The sequence below is a fragment of the Pan troglodytes genome, chromosome 9 (assembly GCF_028858775.2).
Source record: "Pan troglodytes isolate AG18354 chromosome 9, NHGRI_mPanTro3-v2.0_pri, whole genome shotgun sequence".
In the NCBI taxonomy this organism is placed as follows: domain Eukaryota; kingdom Metazoa; phylum Chordata; class Mammalia; order Primates; family Hominidae; genus Pan; species Pan troglodytes.
In genome coordinates, this window is record NC_072407.2 from 68,266,656 (window position 1) to 68,290,715 (window position 24,060).

General features: G+C 50.6%; 1 protein-coding gene across 7 annotated transcripts; it reads left to right on the forward strand.

Moving 5' to 3' along the window:
- The first annotated feature begins 5,433 nt into the window (after positions 1 to 5,433).
- On the forward strand, positions 5,434 to 23,846 carry TSGA10IP (testis specific 10 interacting protein). Of its 7 annotated transcripts, XM_016921271.4 has the most exons (9): positions 5,434 to 5,523; positions 9,605 to 9,712; positions 10,774 to 10,910; positions 11,004 to 11,722; positions 11,897 to 12,044; positions 17,441 to 17,611; positions 22,763 to 22,862; positions 23,070 to 23,194; positions 23,697 to 23,846. In XM_016921271.4, exons 1-9 carry the CDS (start codon positions 5,518 to 5,520, stop codon positions 23,818 to 23,820), a joined length of 1,638 nt encoding a protein of 545 aa, XP_016776760.1. In that variant the 5' UTR covers positions 5,434 to 5,517; the 3' UTR covers positions 23,821 to 23,846. The 7 variants fall into 7 exon arrangements, with proteins under 7 accessions (XP_016776760.1, XP_016776759.1, XP_063639173.1 ...); XM_016921270.3 differs by lacking the exon at positions 5,434 to 5,523 and having other exon boundaries at positions 9,370 to 9,712; XM_063783101.1 differs by lacking the exon at positions 5,434 to 5,523 and having other exon boundaries at positions 9,500 to 9,756.
- The last annotated feature ends 214 nt before the right edge of the window (positions 23,847 to 24,060 follow it).

The window sequence follows — 24,060 nt, forward strand, 5'->3', positions numbered from 1 at the left end:
GCCCGACTAATTTTTGTATTTTTAGTAGAGACGGGATTTCACCGTGATGGCCAGGCTTGTCTTGAACTCCTGACCTCAAGTAATCCACCTGCCTCAGCCTCCCAAAGTGCTGGGATTACATGCATAAGCCACCTTGCCCAGCCTGATTCTAGCATTTTGAGTAGGCTTAAGCGGGAGGAGTCCTTGAGGCCAGGAGTTCAAGATTAGCCTAGGCAGCATAGTGAGACCTCTGTCTCTCCAAAACTAATTTTTTTTTAAAGTAGCCAGGCATGGTGGCACATGCCTGTAGTCCAAGCTACTCAGGACGTTGTGGTTGTGGTAGAGGATCACCTGAGCCCAGGAGTTCGAGGCTGCAGTGAGCTATAATCACACCACTGCACTCCAGCCTGGGTGACAGAGTGAGGCCTTATCTCTAGAAAATAAAATAAAATTTAAAAACCCTAAAACACAGTTTTGAAGGAAACGAGTAAGGAACAAAAGTGAGATCAATACTGCTTATGCAAATTAAATACATACAATACCATTTATTTATTTTTATACTTAGTTTTATTTTTTATGTTTTTCTTGAGACAGGGTTTCACTCTGTCACCCAGACTGGAGTGCAGTGGTGTGATCATAGCTCATTGCAGCCTCAACCTCCTGGGCGCAGGTGATCCTCCCGCCTCAGCCTCCCGAGTAGCTGGAACTACAGGGACATACCACCATGCCCAGCTAATTTCTTTGTATTTTTTTGTGGAGCTGGGGTTTCACCATGTTACTCAGGCTGGTCTCCAACTCCTGAACTCCAGCGATCCACCTACCTTGACCTCCCAAAGTGCTGGGATTACAGGCGTGAGCCACTGCACCCGGACCACAATACCACTTACATAAACAAAAAATACATACACACAAAAATGATAAAAGCTTCACAATGATCCATTAACATCTTTCTTTCTTTCTTTTTCTTTCTTTCTTTCTTTCTCTCTTTATTTATTTATTTTTTTCAGAGTCTTGCTCTGTTGCCCAGGCTACAATGCAGTGGCATGTTCTCAGCTCACTGCAACCTCTGCCTCCCATGTTTAAGCAATTCTCCTGCCTCAACCTCCTGAGTAGCTGGGATTACAGGCACGTGCCACCACGCCTGGCTAATTTTTGTATTTTTAGTAGAGATGGGGTTTCACCATGTTGGCCAGGCTGGTTTCGAACACCTGACCTCAAGTGATCCACCTGCCTCGGCCACCCAAAGTGCTGGGATTACAGGCATGAGTCACCACGCCCAGCCTATTCACATTTAAATAGGATGGAGCGGGGATCAAAGATGAAGAAGAAAATACAAAGGCAAAACAAGAGTCGCATTGCATCCATTGATGCTTCTTGTATGCTGTGAAATAAGGAATACAATAAACTCAGCTATCTGCTCCCCAGGACTAATGAAGAAGAGAAATGTGCAAAGGACATGGACAGGAATTCACAGAGGTAGCACAAATGGTCCATGGAGATAGGAAAATACTTGAACCTCACAAATAATGAAGGTGTGGAGACAAAAATGACCCCATCTTAGACGCGAATCCGCCATGCTGACTTCTGAATAGCTGCAGTCCTGTGAATACCTCCTGATTCCTACTCTATTTACTGCCCTTAGCATAAGACTATGTCCACCTTGATGTTATCACACCAATTATAGGCTATGACGTATGCAGATTCTTGCCTGTTCTGGAGGGCTGCCTTTAATTGTCTTGCACAGAACACTCATACCCTTTCCCTATGGTACATAAGCCTTGGCTCTAGGATGACAGGCACGGAGATCTGTTTGTCTCGTGGCTGCCCAAGACCAAGCTTGTCTGTAAGGTCCCCCAAATAAATCACCCTGTACCAGCAAACTGGATTTGTCTGCCTTGTTCTTTGGTTTCTCTGCTCCTTCAGCATTCGGGAGCTGCCTTGCATATCTGGCCCTTTCATGAAAGAGAAGAGAATACAAGTTATTGCAACAATGTAATAATAGCTTTTCATCTATCAGATTAGCAAAGTGAAAATTATAATTGCTGGTGAGGGTATAAATACTGTTGATGGAAATCTATAATGATTGAGCCTTTAGGGGGAATAATTAGGCACCATCAAGATCTAAATGGCTTAGAGCTAGCTAGTTTGCTTATAGAACATTACCTTGCAGAAATCTCAAGACACATTTCCAGGGATGTCTGCAGCTGCAGTGTCTGGAGTGAGGACGCAAGCGGAAGCAGTCCCCGTGTTTGACAAAAGGACACAGGTGATGTACATTAGGTGGGTCAGACAGCCAAACAGTGATGATGGTAAAGACTGGGTGGCTCTGTATGTCCTGACATGGAAAGAATATAACATTCTAGTATGCAAAACCAGGATGATCCCATTTTTGTTGAAAAATATGTATATGTAGGTTTGTATACACACACACACACACACACACACACACACACGCACGTCTATCTCTAAAATCACAAGATATTCAAATGGTACCCTGGTTCAGGTCTTGGTTTTGCATCGGAGGCCAAGGACAAAGCAATAGCCCCAGGGCCCTGCGTTGCTAATCAGGTGCCAGGCCCCCTTGCAGGGAGGACAGGACACTCCTGACCTCAAGTGATTCACCCACCTCAGCCTCCCAAAGTGCTGGGATTACAGGCGTGAGCCACCGCGCCCGGCCCAGACTAGACATTTCAATTTCAATTTCTGAGGCTGTTCTTAGTGATCAGAGGACTTTTCACTACCTGAGGTGACTTGAGAAGTCATAGTGCCTGCTCACGTCTTATTCAGGCCTGGGAACGGCTTGGCCCAAGGGGGAGTGGGTGGGTGGAAAAGGATGCAGCTGTCTCTGTCCGAATGCTGCACCCCGCCTTGCTCAGGATGTCAGTTCCACATTTGTTTGTGCTCACAGGGGAAAAACACGGGCCAAATACACACCCAATAGTTAACAGCAGTTCTACTGCACAGACTTAATTTTTTTTTAGACAGAGTTTTACTCTTGTTGCCCAGGCTGGAGTGCAGTGGTACGATCTCGGCTCACTGCAACCTCTGCCTCCCTGATTCAAGCGATTCTCCTGCCTGAGCCTCCCAAAGTAGCTGGGATTACAGGCACCTGCCACCACACCCTGGTAATTTTTTTGTATTTTTAGTTGAGACGGGGTTTCATCATGTTGACCAGGCTGGTCTCAAACTCCTGACCTCAGGTGATCCACCTGCCTCAGCCTCCCAAAGTGCTGGGATTATAGCTGTGAGCCACTGCACCTGGTCATATTTAAATTTTTGACAGTGTGCATATATTACTTCTATTATCTGAAGAACCAATAAAGATATGTTTTCTATCTGTACATGTATTTATTATTTTATTTTATTTTATTTTATTTTATTTTATTTTATTTTATTTTATTTTATTTTATTTTTTGAGACAGTCTCATTCTGTTGCCCAGGCTGGAGTGCAGTGGTGTGATCTCGGCTTACTGCAGCCTCCACCTCCTGGGTTCAAGCAATTCTCCCATCTCAGCCTCCCGAGTAGCTGGGACTACAGGCATGCACCTCCATGCCCGGCTAATTTTTTTGTATTTTAAGTAGAGACAGGGTTTATCCATGTTGCTTAGGCTGGTCTCAAACTCCTGTGCTCAAGCCATCCTCCTGCCTCAGACTCTCAAAGTGCTGGGATTACAGGCGTGAGCCACTACTCCAGGCTCCCATTGCAGGTTTTAAGCAGAAGTCTTTAAAAAATGGCCCAGGCTGGCCGGGCTCGGTGGCTTACGCCTGTAATTCCAGCACTTTGGGAGGCAGAGGCGGGTGGATCATGAGGTCAGGAGATCGAGACCATCCTGGCTAACACAGTGAAACCCCGCCTCTACTAAAAATACAAAAAATTAGCCGGGCGTGGTGGCGGGCGCCTGTAGTCCCAGCTACTCGGGAGGCTGAGGCAGGAGAATGGCGTCAACCCAGGAGGCGGAGCTTGCAGTGAGCCGAGATTGCGCCACTGCACTCCAGCCTGGACGACAGAGCGAGAGACTCCGTCTCAAAAAAAAAAAAAAAAAAGAAAGAAAGAAAGAAAAAGAAAAAAGAAAAAAAAATGGCCCAGGCTGCTGGGTTGGGAATTGACCATGAAGAAGCAGAAAGTCTATGTAGAAGACAACGGATGTTGAGAATGCTCCAAATGGCTGGTGGTAAGCGTTCAGATTCTGAATGCACTTTGAAATCAGGAACAACTGTTGGATAGGACGTGGCATTTCAGAGAGAGAAAAGCCTAGGCTTTTGGCTCGAGAAACTAGAAGGATAGCATAGTCACTAGGCCAAGATGGAGAGGGCTGTGGGGAGGGTCGGGGAGTCAGTTTCAGAGTTGTTGAATGTGAGATGCCTGTTAGACACCTAGATGGAGCAGTGGACTGGGTTATTCGAGTTTGGGAGGCAGGACTCACCTTCTGAGCTTGAGGGAGATGTCCGGACTACAGATGAAAGTGGGGTTCATTGTCTGATAGATTTTATTTAAAATGAGCCTGTCATGCCTGTAATCCCAGCACTTTGGGAGTCTGAAGCAGGAAGATCTCTTGAGCCCAGGGGTTCGAGACCAGCCTGTGCAACACGGCTAGACGTTGTCTCTACAAAAAATACAAAAAATCAGCTGGGCATGGTGGTGCACACCTTTAGTTCCAGCTGCTCAGGAGGCTGAGGCGGGAGCGTCACTTGAGCCCAGGAGGTCGAGGCTGCAGTGAGCCATGATCACGCCACTGCACTCCAGTCAGTCTAGGTGACAGAGTGAGACCTTGTCTCAAAAAAAAAAAAAAAAAAAAACAACCAAAAACCCAAAAACACAAAACCATGGTCCTGGTGAGTCCAGTAAAAGAGGAGCTGTGGCCGGGCATGGTGGCTCATGCCTGTAATCTCAGCACTTTGGAGGCCGAGGCAGGCGGATCACGAGGTTAGGAGTTCGAGACCAGCCTGGCCAACATAGCGAAACCCCGTCTCTACTAAAAATACAAAAATTAGCCAGGCATGGTGGTTTGCGCCTGTAGTCCCAGCTACTTCGGAGGTTGAGGTAGGAGAATCGCTTGAACCTGGGAGGCGGAAGTTGTGGTGAGTCAAGATCTCACCACTGCACTCCAGCCTGGGCAACAGAGTAGCTGTGGACAAAGAAGACAGACCGGGCAGCTGTCCCTCTCCTGCAAGAGGAGGAGGAACTGGCAGAGGAGCTGGGGAAGAGCTGGCCACTGACCTCATGTTAGTGGGAGGGAAGGCATCGGTGATTTTGGCAGGTGCAGGCTCACAGGGTGGTGGGGGTGACAGCTTGCCTGGAGTGGGTTCAAGAAAGAAAGGCAAGGGGGAAATTGACCTTGCCCAGTGAAAACTCTTTCAGAAGGCTTTGCTGCAAAAGGAACAGAGAAATGGGGCAGTGTTGAAGAAGGGGAAGTGAGTCAAGAAAGAAGGAACAGTAGTGCTGATGGAAATGATGCCAGAGAGATGAGACATTGCTGATGCAGGAGAGAGTGGGAGGACGGCCGGAGCCACATCGCTGAGCAGGCAATCAGCAAATGAATGAATGTGTGTGAAGCGGTGATAAGAGAAGCAGAGCAAATGGTGGTGCCTATTAGGGACTTAGGGGATCTGGGCAGGGAGGGCTTCTTTGGCAGGTGTCATTTTAGCAGAAACCTGGAGGTCCTGAAGGAGTAAGCCATGTGGATTCTGGGGAGAGAGCATTTCAGGAAGAAGAAACAGTTGGTGCAAAGGGCCTTAGGGGAGACTGGCTGGCGTACCGAAGGGAGAGTGTGGTTGGATCGGAGCGAGAAGGGATCATGGTGGCACTTGTGGGCAAACACCTGTGAAACATGCAGGACCTAGTGGGCCAGTAAGGACTTTGCCTTTTACTCAGCGAGACCCAGGACCCATCACAGGCGTGATGGACTCTGTTTTTGTTTGTTTGTTTTTTTTTTTTTTGAGTTAAGGTCTTGCTCTGTCACCCAGGCTGGAGTGCAGTGGTGCAATCAGGGCTCATTCTGCCTCCTGGGCTCAAGTGGTCCTCCTACCTTAACTTCTCTAGTAGCTGAGATCACAGGCATACTCCACCACACCTGGCTAATTTTCGTATTATTTTTTGTAGAGAAGGGGTTTGCCATGTTGCTCAGGCTGGCCTCGAACTCCTGGCCTCAAGCCATCCGCCTGCCTCAGCCTCCTAAAGTGCTGGGATTACAGGTGTGAGCCACTGCGTCCAGCTGGGCTCTATTCTTCACAGAATCACACTGGTTGCTGAGTAGAGAATGGTATCAGGACAAAAGCAAAAACCGGGAGGTTGGGTGTGGTGGCTCACGCCCGTAATCCCAGCACTTTGGGAGGCTGAGGCAGGTGGATGGCTTGAGGCCAGGAGTTCGAGGCCAGCCTGGGAAATATAGTGAGCTCCCATGTCAATAAAAAATAAATAAATAAGCAAAAGCCGGAGATTAAGCGTTACTGAAATGATCCAGAAGAGAGAGGGTGTTGGTTTGGAGAAGTGCTGGATTCTGCATGTATTTCAAAGGTGGAGCTGGTAGGGTTTGCTAAGGCATTAGGGGCAGAATGTGAGTCAAACGAAAGAGTCAAGGATGATGCCAGGGCGTTGACCTGAGCAACAGGAATCTCAGACATGCCCCTGACTGGGATGAGGCAGGCCAGTAGTCTGACCTTCAGCATGTCAAGTTGAAATGCTTATTTATCCAAGTGGGGATGTCAGATGGGCCACTGGATATTTAAGTATGGGAGAGGTCAGGCTGAGATACGTAAACCTGGGGACAGGTGGAAAACAGCAGGTGCTGGCCTGGCGCAGTGGCTCATGCCTGTAATCCCAATGCTTTGGGAGGCCGAGGCAGGCCAGGAGTTCAAGACTAGCCTGGACAACATGGCAAAACCCCATCTCTACCAAAAAATATAAAAATTAGCCGGGCATAGTGGCGCGTACCTGTAGTCCCAGCTACTCGGGTGGCTGAGGTGGGAGGATCACTTGAGCCTGGGAGGTTGAGGCTGCAGTGAGCTGTAATGGCACTACTGCACTCCAGCCGGGGTGACAGAGTGAGACTCTGTCTCAGAAAGCAAGCAGCAGGTGGCTTTTAAGGCCATCAGACTGGATGAGCTCACTTAGGGAGGGAGTGTGGTAAAGGAAAGAGGTCTGTATGCACCTCATGAGAATATCAACCTGAGAAACCCAGACCTGCCCTCTGCCAAGGAAGAAAGTGGCCCAGAGTTCTGGACTGTCCAGGAAATCACCTGGGGTTGAGGTCTGGAAGGGGCTCCGTTTCTGAAAGTGAAGCCGCCTACATGTGCCTTCCACTGGGTCCCAGGTGTGGGAGAAGGATGGCAGCCCCCTAGAAAGAAAAGAGTTTGCATATTTTGGGTGGCAAAAGAGCTTCACCTGGAGCAGCACTATTTAGGATATTTACATTGGACGTGCTGATTGTGAGGTGCCACTGGGATGGAGTCTGAGAGCAGAAGAGGAGCCACAGGGCCACAGTCTGAGAAAAATCCTGCCTCTATGGCATCTTCCAGGATAGTCTGCTTCCCTGGGGCCACATCATTGATTAATTAATAACGGCAACACGGCCCGGTGCAGTGGCTCACACCTGTAATCCCAGCACTTTGGGAGGCCAAGGTGGGTGGATCACTTGAGGTCAGGAGTTCAAGACCAGCCTGGCCAACATGGTGAAACCCTCTCTCTACTAAAAAAACAAAAAATTAGCCGGGCATGGTGGCACATGCCTGTAATCCTAGTTACCCGGGAGGCTGAGGTGGGAGAATTGCTTGAACCCAGGAGGCAGAGGTTGCAGTGAGCCGAGATCACATCACTGCACTCCAGCCTGGGCAACAGAGCAAGACTCCATCACAAAAAGAAAAAAAAAAGATAATAAGAATAACAGCAACGCTAACATAGCAGTTCCCATGAGCCATGAGGATGTTCTGTTTGTATCTGCATAGTGATTTAATCCTTACCACTATCCTGGGAGTAGATCCGATTATAACCATCCCCTCCCCATTGCCTATGAGAAAACAGGCACCGAGAGGGTACGGGACAAGTGGAGGAGCTGGGATTTGCACCCAAGCGCTTCCTCTATGCTCTTAGCCATGATGCTCTGCTGCCTCAAAAGAACGGCCAGCTAGTGTTAGTAATAATAACATTTACCAATTTCATCGTTTGGGGTTTCATGTAGTCCTTGCAACAAACCTATGAGCTGGGCCCGTGATTCCAGTTTTGCAGAGTGGGGAGTTGGTCACAGAGCTAGTGAGACCAGGCCTCCAGCCCAGCTGGTCCGTCTCCAGGGCCTCAGCTCAGCACCACATCCCTGTACTGCAGGCCTCAGTGGTCAGCACCAGGCGTCCCATGGGGACTTAAGATTCCAAGGCTTTTGAGCACTGCTAGAAGTTTGGGGTAAGATCTTTTACTTTTTTTATATTAAAAAAAATATTTTTTTGAGATGGAGTCTCACTCTTTCACCCAGGCTGGAGTACACTGGTGTGGCCTTGGCTCACTGCAACCTCCACCTCCCGGGTTCAAGAGAACCCGGAGAGGGAGAGCCTCAGCCTCCCGAGTAGCTGGGATTACAGGTGCCCACCACCATGCCCGGCTAATTTTTGTATTTTTAGTAGAGATAGAGTTTCAATCCAGGTGGGAGATGGGGTTTCACCATGTTGGCCAGGCTGGTCTCCAACTCCTGACCTCAGGCAATCCGCCCACCTCGGCCTCCCAAATTGCTGGAATTACAGCCACTGCCCGGCCTGGGGTAAGCTTTCAATGTTGTAACTCCCTCCAGAACCTCATGGCCCATGAAGATGGCCAGGTGGGCCTGGGCCCAGGCTCTGAATGGCCTGCTGCCTCTCTCCTGGACACAGCATTCAACTTCCTGGCTGGGGCTGGGAGTGCAAAGATTTGTTTATTTGTTTCTTTTTTATTGAGACAGAGTCTCACTCTGTCGCCCTGGCTGGAGTGCAGTGGTGCAATCTGGGGTCGATGCAGCCTCTGCCTCCCGGGTTCAAGTGATTCTCGTGCCTCAGCCTGAGTAGCTGGGATTACAGGCATGCGCCACCAGGCCTGGCTAATCTTTTTTGCATTTTTGGTAGAGACGGGGTTTTGCCATTTTGGCCAGGCTGGTCTTGAACTCTTGACCTCCAGTGATCCACCTGCCTCAGCCCCCCAAAGTGCTGGGATTACAGGTGTGAGCCACCACTCCCAGCCTGGGAGTGCAAGGATTTAAATAAAATCTTGTGAAAGTTCAGTTTGGCTCCTTCAGGGACTCGGCCAGGCCGGGGGGCAGCACAGGAGACAGGCTGACTCCCCTGTACAGATGGATGGGGAAACACAGGCAGAGTAGGGACAGGGGACTTACACCAGGTCACACGGGGAGCCTGTGGATGAGGCAGAGGCAGGACTTGGGCCTGGGTCTCTGCGCTAAATGACTCCTGGGCATCCTGCTGAACTCTCTCCCAGAAGGAGATTGGCCTCACATACCCCACTGACCCCTTCCTAGCATGCTTTTTGCCAGACCCGTTGAGACTGGCTGAGGACTGGTTGCCATAGAGATGGCCTGTTAGGCAGTTCTACGGTGGGGATGGGGGATGGGGCAGGATGGGGCAGGACACCGATATGCTAAATACCTACCAACAGTTGGTTAGGACCCCGTCGGCGCGACCAGGGCAGGACGTGCGGCTCCAGGCTCCAGGAACCAGAACGGGGCTGCTCAAGCTGCTGTCGACCATCTCTCAGGACAAGCAGGTGAGGGAGGCCCAGTGAGGACACTTCCAGCTGCCTAGAGCCAGGTGGGTCAGGGAGGCCTGGGCTGGGGAGGCCCTTGAGAAGCCACAAGACCTGAGCTGAGGTCCAGATGAAACTCAGGGAGGCAGGAGTGGGACAGGGACCACAGGGAGGCCTAAGGGCCTTGGGAGAAGCCGAGGGATGACGCCCAGGAGTGACTCCCAGGGATGATGGAGCCATTCAGGGAACACTGCGGAAGGAGCAGGGTTTCAGGAAAGATGAAGACCACCTTGATGAAGACCACCTTGGTTTCTGCCTTGGCTGTAGCAGGTCCAGGGCCCAGTGGGACATTTGGGAGTGCAGTCCAGGGCCCAGAGGTGGCCTAGTGCAATGGTGACAAATCTGGGCTCCACCACTTCCCAGCTGTGTGACCTCAGTTACTCAGCCTCTCTGAGCCTCAGCTTTTTCCTCCACATGATGGGGGTGATAGTGAGTACTGGCCTCCTAGGGTCCTTGGGAAGGTTATGTGTGTTTATGCATGAAAGTCCTGAGCACACAATAGGTGCTCAGCAGGTGGCAGCTGTTGCTATTTTAATATGCAGAACGGAGGTGGTGCTCGGTCGGGCTTTTTGTTTGTTTGTTTTTTTGAGATGGAGTTTCACTCTTGTTGCCCAGGCTGGAGTGCAACGACACAATCTCGGCTTACTGCAGCCTCCAACTCCTAGGTTCAAGCGATTGTCCTGCCTCAGCCTCCCAAGTAGCTAGGATTACAGGCGCAGGCCACCACACTCGGCTAATTTTTTTTGTATTTTTAGTACAGACGGGGTTTCGCCATGTTGGCCAGGCTGGTCTCGAACTCCTGGCCTCAGGTGATCCGCCCCCCCCCCTTGGCCTCCCAAAGTGCTGGGGTTACAGGTGTGAGCACCACACCCAGCCCTGTTTGGTTGGTTTTTATGGTAACGAGGGCCCAGAGGGACCCAGCCAGGCCCAGCCAGGTGCATAGAGGGAGCACCCGGGTGAGGTGCAACACAGTCCAGGAGGCTGCTCAAGCTGGCTGCTCCTCCCCTACTGTCTCTGCCCAGGGCTGCCTGGGGAGTGGTGATGGTGTGCCAAATCAAGACCTGCAGCGGAGGTCTCAGAGCTCAAGGCAGACAGCAAAGAAGGACCGCAAGCCCAGGGGCCAGAGCAAGAAAGGACAGGGCTCTGAAGAGTCTGAAGAGTAAGCAGCAGTGGGATGGGTCAGGAGGCTGTTGGGGGTCAGGGCTCTCTGGGGGCTGGCGCCGACCCTGACCCCCACCCTTTCCTTCTTCAGTCTCTTCCCGCTTCTTCCTCGGAAACCCTCCTTCCCCTTCCAGTGGGCCTGGGAGAGCATCGCCACAGATGTCCGGGCTGTGCTTCAGCCAAGCTCCCCAACCCCTGGCCACCAAGCCCTGCCCATGCCCTCCTCGTTCTCCCAGCGTCAGTCCAGGCGCAAGTCCACGGCCAACCTCCCAGAGGCCCATGGCTGCTGCCGGAAGACAGAGGCGCAAAACCTGAAGGCGAGACAGCAGCTGGGAGCCTGGGGCGGTGTCTCCATCCCTACTGGCAAAGGGGAGCTAGGACCAGAGCCCCCCAGTGGTCTCCAGCTGCCTGGGAGGAGGCCAGGATCAGGATCGGCGTCCGACAAGCAGGTCCAGCTGCAAGGCCTGGGTGCTGAGGAGGCCGAGAGGGATCTGAGTTCTGGGGTGCTGCCCCAGCGCCCCAGGAGGGGGTCGATCTCAGAGGAGGAGCAATTTTCAGAGGCCACAGAGGAGGCTGAGGAGGGAGAACACAGGACTCCCTGCAGAAGGAGGGCTGGTTGTCAGAGAAAGGGGCAGATTTCTGGAGAGGAAGCCTCGGATGAGGGGGAAGTGCAGGGCCAGAGCCAGGGGAGCAGCCCCAGCTTCAACAACCTCCGAAGGCCACAGTGGAGGAAGACAAGGGCCAAGGAGCTGCAGGGGCCGTGGGACCTGGAGAAGCTGCACAGGCAGCTACAGAGAGACCTGGACTGTGGTGAGCATGCGGCTCAGAGCCTGGATTCCCCCGAAGCTACACCGCAGGGAACAGGGAGCAGTCAGGGAGGCAGGGGCTCAGGCAGGCTGGGCTGTGCTCTGGGTGCTGGGGGGGGGGTTGCCTGGCGGGCTGAGAGGGAGAGGGCAGCCCCTGACTTGGTCCCACTGTGGGCAGGCCCCCAAAAGCTGCCCTGGAAGGCTTTGAGGGCTGCCTTCCAGGCCTCCAAGCGGAATGGAAAGGCCTATGCCTCGGGATACGATGAAACTTTCGTGTCTGCCAACCTCCCTAATCGCACCTTCCACAAACGACAGGAAGCCACCAGGTAAGAGGGAAGAGAAGGGAGTGGGAGCCCAGAATGAGAAGTAGAGATGGAGCCACTTCTCCAAGAGATGCTTAGGCATTTGAACTCTCATTCATTTCTTTATTTATCCATTCACCAAACTTTTGGATCATCCATCCATCCATCCATCCATCCATCCATCCATCCATCCACCCATCCATCCATCTATCCAACTACTGATAACATCCACTCAACCATTCATCCATCTCTCTCAATACCTGGCCAATTATCTATTGATACAACCACTTTTATTTCCCATCTTTTGTTCTATCCATCCATTAAATTATTAACTAAGTGATTAATGCAACATTTATTATCTACTCATGGGCCCTTAGGATATAACTATGAAAATACTTGGAATTAGCTGGGCATGGTGACACGTGCTTGTAGTCCCAGCTACTCAGGAGGCTGAGGTAGGAGGATCTCTTGAGTTCAGGAGATCAAGACTGCAGTGAGCTATGATCCCACCATTGCATTCAGCATGGGCAACAGAGTGAGACACTGTCTCTAAAAAAGAAGTTAAGGGGCCGGGCGTGGTGGCTCACGCCTATAATCCTAGCACTTTGGGAGGCCAAGGCGTGTGGATTGTCTGAGCTCAAGAGTTCGAGACCAGCCTGGGCAACATGGCGAAACCCTGTCTCTACTGAAAATATAAAAAATTATCCAAGTATGGTGGTGTGTGCCTGGAGTCCCAGCTACTCAGGAGGCTGAGACATGAGAATCACTTGAACCTGGGAGGTGGAGGTTGCAGTGAGCTGAGATTGCAGCACTGCACTCCAGCCTGGGTGACAGAGTGAGACTCTGTCTCAAACGAACAAACAAACGAACAAAAAACCCAGCCTGGTCAACATAGCGAGACCCCTGTCTCTACAAAGGAAAAAAAAAAAGATTAGCCTGGCTTGGTGGAAAGTGCCTGTAGCCCCAGCTACTCCAGAGGCTGAGTCAGGAGGATCTCTTGAGCCCAGGAGATCAAGGCTGCAGTGAGCCATGATGACATCACTGAATTTTAGTCTGGACAACAGAGCAAGCCTCTGTTTCTAAAGCAAAGGAGACAGTGGGAGCTGAAGGGGAGACTGGAGGCTGTGAGGAGACTGTTGGCAACACTGAGGTGAGGAACCAGGAGGCCCTGTGGATGGAGGGAGGGGATCCATTTAAGAGACACTTAGAGGCTGGTTCAATAGGCCGTGGTGACTGGTGACAGGAGGCATGTGAGGGCAGGGGAGAGTTCATTCAGCATTCTTATAGCACCCCACAATTTTTTTTTTTTTTTGAGATGGAGTCTCACTCTGTTGCCCAGGCTGGAGTGCAGTGGCACAGTCTTGGCTCACTGCAACCTCTGACTCCCAGGTTCAAGTGATTCTCCTGCCTCAGCCTCCCAAGTAGCTGGGACTACAGGAGCCCACCACCATGCCTGGCTAATTTTTGTATTTTTAGTACAGACGGGGTTTTACTATGTTGGCCAGGCTGGTCTTGAACTCCTGACCTCGTGATCTGCCCGCCTCGGCCTCCCAAAGTGCTGGGATTATAGGCATGAGCCACTGCGCCCAGCCACAATTCTTTTTTTAAAATTTATTTTATGTAATTGATAAATAAAAATTGTATTTATGGTGTACAACATGAGGTTTTGAAATATGTTTATATTGTTGAAGGTCTAAATCAAACTAATTAACATGCATTACCTCGGTTTTTTTTTTTTTTTTTTTTTTTTTTTTTGAGACAGAGTCTTGCTCTGTTCCCAGGCTGGAGTGCTGTGGTGTGATCTCAGTTCACTGCAACCTCCGTCTCCAGGGTTCAAGCAATTCTCATGCCTCAGCATCCCAAATGGCTGGGATTACCGGTGCCTGCCAGCACACCTGGCTAATTTTTGTATTTTTAATAGAGATGGGGTTTCACCATATTGGCCAGGCTGGTTTCGAACTCCAGACCTCATGATCTGCCCGCCTCAGCCTCCCGAAGTGCGGGGATCACAGGCGTGAGCCACCACTCCCGGTCTTACTTGATTTTTTTTTTTGTAGTGAGAACACTTAAAATCTACTCTTTTATTGATTTTTAAGTATACAATACATTGCTTTTAACTACAGACACCAGATCATACAATAGATCTCTTGAACTTATTTCTCCTCTCTAACTGAAATTTCTTATCCTTTGACCAACATCTCCCTTCTTCTCCCCACAAACCCAGTGAGGACTTGGTAACCACCATTCTACTCTCTGCTTCTATGAGTTTGACTTTATTTATTTATTTATTTAGAGACAGGGTCTTGCTGTGTTGCCCAGGCTGCAGTGCAGTGGCACAATCATGGCTCACTGCATCCTTGACTTCCAGGGCTCAAGTGATCCTCCCACTTCAGCCTCCTGAGCTCTAGGACTGCAGTCATGAGCCACCATGCCTGGCTAATTTTTTTTTTTTTTTCTGAGACGGAGTCTCGTCTCACTGTTGCCCAGGCTGGAGTGCAGTGGCGCGATCTCAGCTCACTGCAAGCTCCGCCTCCCGGGTTCACGCCATTCTCCTGCCTCAGCCTCCTGAGTAGCTGGGACTACAGGCACCCGCCACCACACCCAGCTAAGTTTTTGTATTTTTAGTAGAGATGGGGTTTCACTGTGTTAGCCAGGATGGTCTCGCTATCCTGACCTCGTGATCCACCCGCCTCAGCCTCCCAAGGTGCTGGGATTACAGGCGTGAGCCACCGCACCTGGCTGCTGGCTAATTTTTAAAATTTTGGTAGAGATGGGGTCCCGTTATGCTGAGTTTGACTTTTTTAAGATTTGGCACATAAGGGAGATTATATGGTATTTGTTTTCCTGTGCCTGGCTTATTTCACTTAACATAGTGTCCTCCAGGTTTATTCATGTTGTTGCAAATGATGGGATTTTCTTCTTTTTAAGGCTGAAGAATGCCATTGTGTATATATACCACCTTTTCTTTATCCATTCTTCTGTTGATGGAATCTTAGGTTGATCTCATATCTTTGCTACTGTGAATATTCCTGCAATGAACATAGGAGTACAGCTACCTCTTCAACATACTAATTTCATTTCCTTTGAATATGTACCCAGAAGTGGGTTGCTGGATCACATAGTAGTTCTACTTGTAATTTTTTGGGGAACCTTGATATTGTTTTCTATAATGACTGTACTAATTTATATTCCCACCAACAGTAAACAGAGATTCCCTTTTCTCCACATCATCACCAACCCTTATCTTTCATCATTTTGGTAATAGTCATTCTAACAGGCGTGAGGTGATATCTTATTATCATTTTATTTTGCATTTCCCAGATGATTAGTGATTAGTGATGAAAAAGACATTTGTATGTCTTTTTTTGAGAAATGTCTATTTGGGTTATTTGCTTATTTTATTATTATTATTATTATTATTATTTTGAGATGGAGTCTCGCTCTGTCCCCCAGGCTAGAGTGCAATGCCACGATCATAGCTCACTGCAGCTTTGAATTCCTGGGCACAAGTGACCCTCTCACCTCAGCCTCCTGAGTAGCTGGGATTACAGGTGCATGCCACCACATCCAGCTGATTTATTTTTTAACTTTTTATTTGTAGAGATAGGTGTCTTGCTATGTGGCCCAGGCTGGTCTCAACCCCTGGCTTCAGGTGATCCTGCTGCCTCCACCTCCCAAAGTGTTGAGATTACAGGTGTGAGTCACCATGCCCTGACTCTTTGCCTTTTTTTTTTTTTTTGAGATGGAGCCTCACTTCGTCACCCAGGATGGAGTGCAGTGGCATAATCTTGGCTCACTGCAACCTCCCCCTCCCAGGTTCAAGTGATTCTCTTGCCTCAGCCTCCTGAGTAGCTGGGATTACAGACGTACACCACGAGGTCTGCCTAATTTTTTTGTATTTTTTTAGTAGAGACAGGGTTTCACCATGTTGGCCAGACTAGTCTCGAACTCCAGACCTCAAATGATCTGCCCGCCTTGGCCTCCCAAAGTGCTGGGATTTCAGGCAACAGCCATCGCGCCTGGCCTTTGCCCATTTTTTGAGTTATTTGCTTTCTTGTTACTGAGTTACTTGAGTTCACATATTTTGGATATTAACCCCTTTTCAGATGTATGGTTTGCAAATATTTTCTCCCATTCTGTATGTCATCTCTGTTGATTGTTGCCATTGCTGTGCAGAAGCTTTTCAGTTTGATGCAACTTCATTTGTCTATTTTAGCTTTTGTTGCCTGTGCTTTCTGGGTCATAGCCAAAAAACCATTGCCCAGACAAGTGTCATTAAGCTTTCTTTTGTGTGTGTGTGTGTGTGTATGTGTCTGTGTGTGTGTGGCAGAGTCTCAATCTGTCACCCAGGCTGGAATGCAGTGGCTCAATCATGGCTCACTGCAGTCTTCACTTCCTGGGCTCAGCTGATTCTCCCACCTTAACCTCCCGAGTAGCTAGGACTACAGGTCTGGTCCACCATGCCTGGTTAATTTTTTGTATGTTTAGTACAGATGGGGTTTAAGGCTGAAGAATGCCATTGTATATATATACCACCTTTTATACACAATATATACACAATATATACCATTGTGTATATATACCATGTTGCTCAAGCTGGTCTCAAACTCCTGGGCTCAAGCAATCCACCTGCATCAGCCCCAAAGTGCTGGGGTTACAGGTGTGAGCCACCATGCCTGGCCTTTTTTTTTGGCTCAAGATTGCTTTTGCTGTTTGGAGTATTTTGTGGTTCTATATTAATTTAAAATTGTTTTTTCTATTTCTGTGAAAAATGTCATTGGAATTTTGATAGGCTTGCATTGAATCTGTAAATTGCTTTGGATAATATGGACATTTTAACAATATTAATTCTTCCAAAGCACCCTTCATTTCTTTTTTCTTTCTTTCTTTTTTTTTTTTTTGAGATGGAGTTTTGCTCTTGTTGCCCAGGCTGGAGTACAATGGCGTGGTCTCGGCTCACTACAACCTCTGCTTCCCTGGTTCAAACAATTCTCCCGCCTCAGCCTACTGAGTGGCTGGGATTACAGGCATATGCCACCACGCCTGGCTAATTTTGGCATTTTTAGTAGAAACAGGGTTTCACCATGATGACCAAGCTGGTCTCAAACTCCTGACCTCAGGTGATCCGCCTGCCTCCACCTCCCAAAGTGCTGGGATTACAGGCATGAACCACCGTGCCTGGCCTGGAAGCAGGAGACTTCTAGAAAGAGTAGGGAAAGGCCTTGAGCTGGGACCGAGGGCTGAGCCTCCAGGGCAGTCTCTGTCATGGACTTCCATGACAAACCCTACTCCCAGGACACTGGCTCTGGACACTGCAGCCCCTCCCCACAGGCTTCCATATTCCCTTATCCAGCCCCTGGCCCTCCGTGAGGCTCCTGCTGCCCGTGAACCTCTCATTCCCCTTCCCTTTCTCACCCAAGGAGCCTGCTGCAGGCCTGGGAGCGGCAGCGGCAGGAGGAGCGGCAGCAGGCCGAGCTGCGGCGGGCCCGGACACAGCATGTACAGCGGCAGGTGGCCCGCTGCCTGGCAGCCTACGCACCCAGAGGGAGCCGGGGCCCTGGGGCGGCCCAGCGCAAGCTGGAGGAGCTGAGGTAGGGAGCCTGGGCTTCGGGAGGCCTGGTTGGGAGAGGGCAGGGAGGCCATGTCAGGTCTCAGTCTACAGGACCGAAGAGCACCAGCCCTCGCCTTCCCTGGGGCTAACCAGGCCACTTCACCGCGTTTCCAGATAAGGACGCTGAGGCATGGGGAGAAGGGGTCTGTCGAAGGCCATCCAGTTAATAATGACAATCTCTGCAGCTGTTGAATGGTCAAGGTTAAAATATTCTACATGTATGATCACACTTTCAAATCTTCATTTTCTGATTTCCAATGCCAGACATGCTTGTTATAAAATTTCAAAGATTACAGAAATAATGCCTGGAGAAGGTGAACAGCCGTGTGACCCCACTCTGGGAGACAACCATTGTTCACAGTCAGCTGAAGAGTCGCGTTTTGTTCTCTTCCTATATTGTGACCATTTTCCTTTTTTTTTTTTTTTGAGACGGAGTCTCGCTCTGTCACCCAGGCTGGAGTGCAGTGGCACGATCTCGGCTCACTGCAATCTCTGCCTCCCAGCTTCACGCCATTCTCCTGCCTCAGTCTCCCGAGTAGCTGAGACTACAGGCGCCCGCCACCACACCCAGCTAAGTTTTTTTTTTTTTTTTTTTGTATTTTTAGTAGAGACGGGGTTTCACCGTGTTAGCCAGGATAGTCTCGATCTCCTGACCTCGTGATCCACCCGCCTCAGCCTCCCAAAGTGCTGGGATTACAGGTGTGAGACACTGCACCCGGCCATGACCATTTTCCTAATAAGCAGATTTGTGGGCTAACCTTTTTGGACTCCTAACAGGTCCGTGAAGCAGGGAGTATTGCTGCTGGTGGGCCAGGTCAGGTTCTTCCCTTGGCCGCACAAAAGAAAAAGTTTATTGCAAAGCAAAGGCCACCTTGACCAACATGGTGAAACCTCATCTCTACTAAAAATACAAAAATTAGCCAGGTGCGGTGGCACATACCTGTAATCCTAGCTATTCGGGAGGCTGAGGCAGGAGAATTGCTTGAACCCGGGAGATGGAGGTTGCAGTGAGCCGAAACTGAGCCACTACACTCCAGCCTGGGCGACAGAGCAAAAACTCCATCTCAAAAAAAAAAAAAAAGCCCACCCTGAGGACTGCTCAGAGGGAGAGATGGCAGCTTGTGCCTTAAGAGGAATTCCTTTTATGGAAGTTGTTTATACCTAGTCACAAAATACTGGTGAGGTCAGGTATGCAAAGGTGGACCTGTGGTGGGTGCATGCGCTCAGCATCTGCATGCTCCAACATGCATCACATGTAACATTAGCATATACAATCTCTACCTAGGGGTGTGTTTTTTTACCATCAAAACGAGGAAAATGTTGCTATAAGCTAAACCTTGAGCCTAGCTGTGTATGCAGAACCCCGAGAAGTCCTTAGCTCCCTCCAAGGCAGGAATTTGTAGCTAATAGCTTCTTGGGCTTTTGGTGCTGATTGGCTGGAGATCGGGGAAGCTACATTATGAATAAGGGGCTTTTTTTTTTTTTTTTCCTGGGCTGTGCTAGGTATCAGGGAACTTGTAGCCATCTGGTATCCCCTAAGACTGCTTATCTTGCAAAAGAGTTAGGTACTCGGCTGTACGCCGTGGCTCACACCTGTAATCCCAACACTTTGGGAAGCCGAGGCAAGTGGATCACCTGAGGTCAGGATTTCGAGACCAGCCTGGCCAACATAATGAAACCCCGTCTATACTAAAAAAAAAAATACAAAAATTAGCTGGGCGTAGTGGCGCGCGACTGTAGTCCCAGCTACTTGGGAGGCTGAGGCGGGAGAATCACTTGAACCCGGGAGGCGGAGGTTGCAGTGAGCCGAGACTGCACCATTGCACTCCAGCCTGGGTGACAGAGAAAGACTCTGTTTCAAAAAAAAAAAAAGAAAAGAGTTAGGTGCTGATGCACGAGGGCACAAGGGCTGCAGAGCTCCTGCGAAAGGAGCCCCTGGGGCTTCATACAAGGGGAAAAGTCAGTATGGCCCGCTCACCTTACTATCCTACCTTGGTATCTCCACCTGCATAACCCCACCGGTGAGGAACCTGAGGCTCAGAGATCTTCAATAATTTGTCAAAGGTCATGCATGGGCAGCAGAATTGGGTTCCAGCCACGATGCTGCCCTGCCTGAGCACTCAAATCCTCCGCTTTTAGATGAAAGGCACCAGGACCTTCCCCCAAGAGCCCAAACCAATGACACATGTAACACAAATAAATCAAATAAATATGACCAAAACCAGTGCCATTGATTTGAGCACCTCCTGGGTGCAGCGGGCGCAGGGCATCTTTTTCTGCACCCTGTCTCCTTTGGTCCGTGGCAAGTGGGGTGAGGGTCCTGCCCTGCCTTAAGGCCACTGACGGCTCAGCGGGGTTCTTATCACCTACTCTTTGAGGCTCAGTCTTTTTTTTTTTTTTTTTTTGAGACAGAGTTTCGCTCTTGTTGCCCAAGCTGGAGTGCAATGGCGCGATCTCGGCTCACCACAACCTCTGCCTCCCGGGTTCAAGCGATTCTCCTGCCTCAGCCTTCCGAGTAGCTGGGATTACAGGCATGCGCCTCCACGCCCGGCTAATTTTGTATTTTTAGTAGAGACAGGGTTTCTCCATGTTGGTCAGGCTGGTCTTGAACTCCCGACCTCAGCTGATCCGCCCGCCTCAGCCTCCCAAAGTGCTAGGATTACAGGCGTGAGCCACCGCGCCCGGCCGAGGCTCAGTCTTAATCACCCCAGTTTTACAGATTTGGAAACAGGCTCTGAAAGGTCAAGTGTGTTTTGGGGGACTGCTTGGGCCAATGTTTAGGGGGATCCTTTCTCCTTCCCAATCTTGCTCTGTTGCCCAGGCTGGAGTGCAGTGGTGTGATCTCAGTTCACTGAAACCTCCATCTCCCAGGCTCAAGCAATTCTCCTGCCTCAGCAACCTGAGTAGCTGGGACCACAGGTGCGCGCCACCACACGTGGCTAATTTTTTTGTATTTTTGGTAGAGACAGGGTTTCACCATATTGCCCCAGCTGTCTCAGACTCCTGACCTCAAGTGATCTGGCTGCCTCGGCCTCCCAGAGTTTTGGGATTACAGGCGTGAGCCACCGCGCCCAGCCAAGTGTTTTGTTTTCACAGTGAGGCAGGAAGTGTAAGGTTCAGAACTCCAAGTGGCAGGTGCAGCAAAAAGAGTGATTCAACCTCACTCCTTTTACTTTCTATTTGAGAGGGCTAAGGCATAAGTAGGTATCTCCCATGCAGTCTCTCAGCCATTACAGCCTATGAACTTCGCTGTCTGAGCGGAACAGGAGACTCTTTCCTGCCTAGGAAGGGCAGGCACAAAAGAGGTTGTCCTGTGGGAGGGAGGGATGTGTCTCCTTCCATTCTGAGATGATGGACGGGGCTGACACCCATAGGCACCACTTCCCTTTCTGCTCAGGGCTCCTGTCATTGTTTTTTTGAGACAAAGTCTCGCTCTGTCGCCAGGCTGGAGTACAGTGGTGCGATCTCGCCTCACCATAACCTCCAACTCCCCGGTTCAGACGATTCTCCTGCCTCAGCCTCCCAAGTAGCTGGGATTACAGGCGCACGCCACCACTCCCAGCTAACTTTTGTATTTTTAGTAGAGGCAGGGTTTCACCATGTTGGCCAGGATGGTCTCGATCTCCTGACCTCGAGATCTGCCCGCCTCGGCCAGCTCCTGTCACTTCTAACAGAAATAGCATAAAGTATCCAGCAGGAAAAGTGCACACAATATCACAGAAAAGATAGGGACTGCCAGCTCATTTGCCACCTCCCCTTGTAACTGCCATAAATTCCTTCCTAAATGGTGAAAGCCGTTTTTGCAGTAACTTGTGTTCCTGGCCATGGGTTTTCAAGTCCATGTCTTTTTCTCAATGAAGGACGGTACCTTCCCTGGCACAGGGCCACAGCAAGGGTGGCATGGCCCAGCAAGGCTGAGTTTTTCCACCGGGCCCAGCACAATCGCTGAGATCCCAGTACAGGTCTTGGGGTCTTGTCTGTGTCTCCCCTCCCCTCCTGTCATCTTGTCTGCGTCTTCCCTCCCCTCCTGTCCATGGGTGCTGCCTCCACACCTCAAGGCCTCTCTTACATGCTTCACAGATGGATGCCTGGTCCCATGTGGGTGTGGCTCGAAGGCCCCTCTTGCTGCTAGAGTGCTCTCTTCATGAGTGGCAGTGATACTCAAGTTTGTCAAACAGACACATTTCTGACAAGTGCACAAACTGGGTTTTGGGTTTTTTGAGACAGGGTCTTGCTCTGTTGCCCAGGCTGGAGTGCAGTGGCACAATCTCAGCTCACTGTAGCCTAGACCTCCGAGGCTCAAGCGATCCTCCCACCTTGGCCTCCCAACTACCCAGGACTACAGGTGCATACCACCATGCCTGGCTAATTTTTGTAGAGACAGGATTTCACCATGTTGCCCAGTCTGGTCTCAAACTCTTGGGCTCAAGTGATTCACCCTCCTTGGCCTTCCAAAGTGCTGGGATTACAGGTGCGAGCCACCACGCCTGGCCAAATTGGGTTTTTATAAATGAAAATTGTGCTTCCTCAGTGGAACCCTGATCTCTCAGGGGTGTGTTTTTTAAATTTGAAACATTTTTTTTTTTAGTTTCTCTGTCCCATTTTCCAAGCTGTCTGCTTACAAGAACCACAGAGAATGCTGGCAAGCTTGTCCGATCCCTACTATAGCACAGTGAAGTAAACTGAGCCCAGAGCCAAGAGCCCAGAGAGAGGCCTCACCCAAAGTCACACAACCAACAACCACAGCTCCCCCTCAAGGGAAAGAGGATGGGGAGGGGAAGCTATGTAAGCACGTGTCTGGAAGCTCAGAAGCCAGCACTGGCCCCTTTCCCATGGGGGTGGCACAGGAGGATGGGCAAACCCCAGCTGCACAGGGCTCGGCCCCTCACTTCCCAGCTGCACAACTTTGAACAAGTCCCTCAACCCTCCTGATCCATCCGTAAATTGGGTGAATAATTTCCACCTTGGCTGACTTCACAAGGAATCCAGGCAAGAATGGGAATGAAACAGCTTTGTAAAGGTGAGGGTGAGGACATGAATATCAAGTCCTTAGTGAAGATAAGCGGGCTCAGGAGTGGAGATCAACAGTTGTGTCCATGGTTAGCTGCACAAAGGCCTGTCTCCCCTGCAGGCGCCAGGAGCGACAGCGCTTTGCTGAGTACCAGGCGGAGCTGCAAGGCATCCAGCACAGGGTGCAGGCCCGGCCCTTCCTGTTCCAGCAGGCTATGCAGGTGAGGCTGGCACCTGGGCAAGCACATAGCTGCCCCCTGTGAAGAGCTGGCTGAGTGGGTAGGGAAGCAGGATGCAAGTAGGTCCCTGCAGATAGGATCCCAGGGCTGCTGCCCTCTGGAATCCCTGGGACCCCCTCAGTAACCCGAGCCCCACCTTGCCCTCGGCAGCCCTGGTGCAGAGCAGGAAGCTGTCTTCTCTCTCCTCAGGCCAATGCCCGGCTCACCGTCACTCGGCGCTTCTCCCAGGTGCTGTCAGCACTGGGGCTGGATGAGGAGCAGCTGCTGTCTGAGGCAGGAAAGGTGGACAGAGAGGGCACCCCCAGGAAACCCAGGTGAGTCTCCCCGTCAGGTCAAGAACTGACTCTCCCATGCTGCTGCGGGAAGGGGCGCCCACACCAGCACTCTGGGCTCTGGAGGGCCTCCCCCAGGACAGGCAGAGAGCCCAGAGGAAGGCAAGGCCAGGGTTGTCATTCCTACTTCTCAATGAGGAAACTAAGGACCTGAGGGGCAGGGCCTTCTTTAAGGACACAGGAGCGAACAAGCAGCAGAACCAGTCTGGGACTCTGCAACCATCTGAGCGGCCACACACCAAGTCCCTCATTAGGGGCTGGCACCACCACGCTGGTCACCCCATGCCTTAGAATAACCTGGTACAGAGCAGCGATTATGAAGCCCACTTGACAATAAGGAAAGTGAGACTCGAGAAGAGTCACTTTGCCCAGGATCACACAGCAAGCCAGCACTGAAGCAGGGTTTGAAGCCACATTGTCAGTGGTTTCCTTGGGCATGGGGGTGGGAGCTGCAGAGTCAGGGGCCTCTATCTGTGTCTTGAAGGAGCCACAGGTCAATGGGGGTGAGAATGGAGCACTCTCCTCAGAGGCCCCCAAGGACAGAACCCACCGGCAGCCAGCCTGACAGGCACTACAACCCCAGCCTGGACCCGGAGTGCAGTCCCTGAGATAAAATTAAAGGCTTTATGGCAAACACAGTGTGGGATTTCTGGTGGTGGGGGTGGTGGAAGCTACGGGTTGGAAGTTGGAGGTGGCAGGTGGGTGGGCAGCAGGCTTAGCTCTGTCCCCGCACCCCCTCCCCACCAGGAGCTTTGGCTCTTTTGGTTCCCCCCACCCAGTACACACAGCCCCTTCTCTGCTCCTGAGGAGTGGGGACATCTCGAAGAGCAAGAGCTGTGACTTCTCCA

Excerpts from the sequence above, each read along its gene's own strand:
- TSGA10IP (XM_016921270.3), top strand. The coding sequence starts at position 9,566 with ATGGGGCAGGACACCGATATGCTAAATACCTACCAACAGTTGGTTAGG. Across the intron at positions 11,723-11,896 it reads ACAGAGAGACCTGGACTGTG|GCCCCCAAAAGCTGCCCTGG; the intron begins GTGAGCATGCGG and ends CACTGTGGGCAG. Across the intron at positions 22,863-23,069 it reads TGTTCCAGCAGGCTATGCAG|GCCAATGCCCGGCTCACCGT; the intron begins GTGAGGCTGGCA and ends CTCTCTCCTCAG.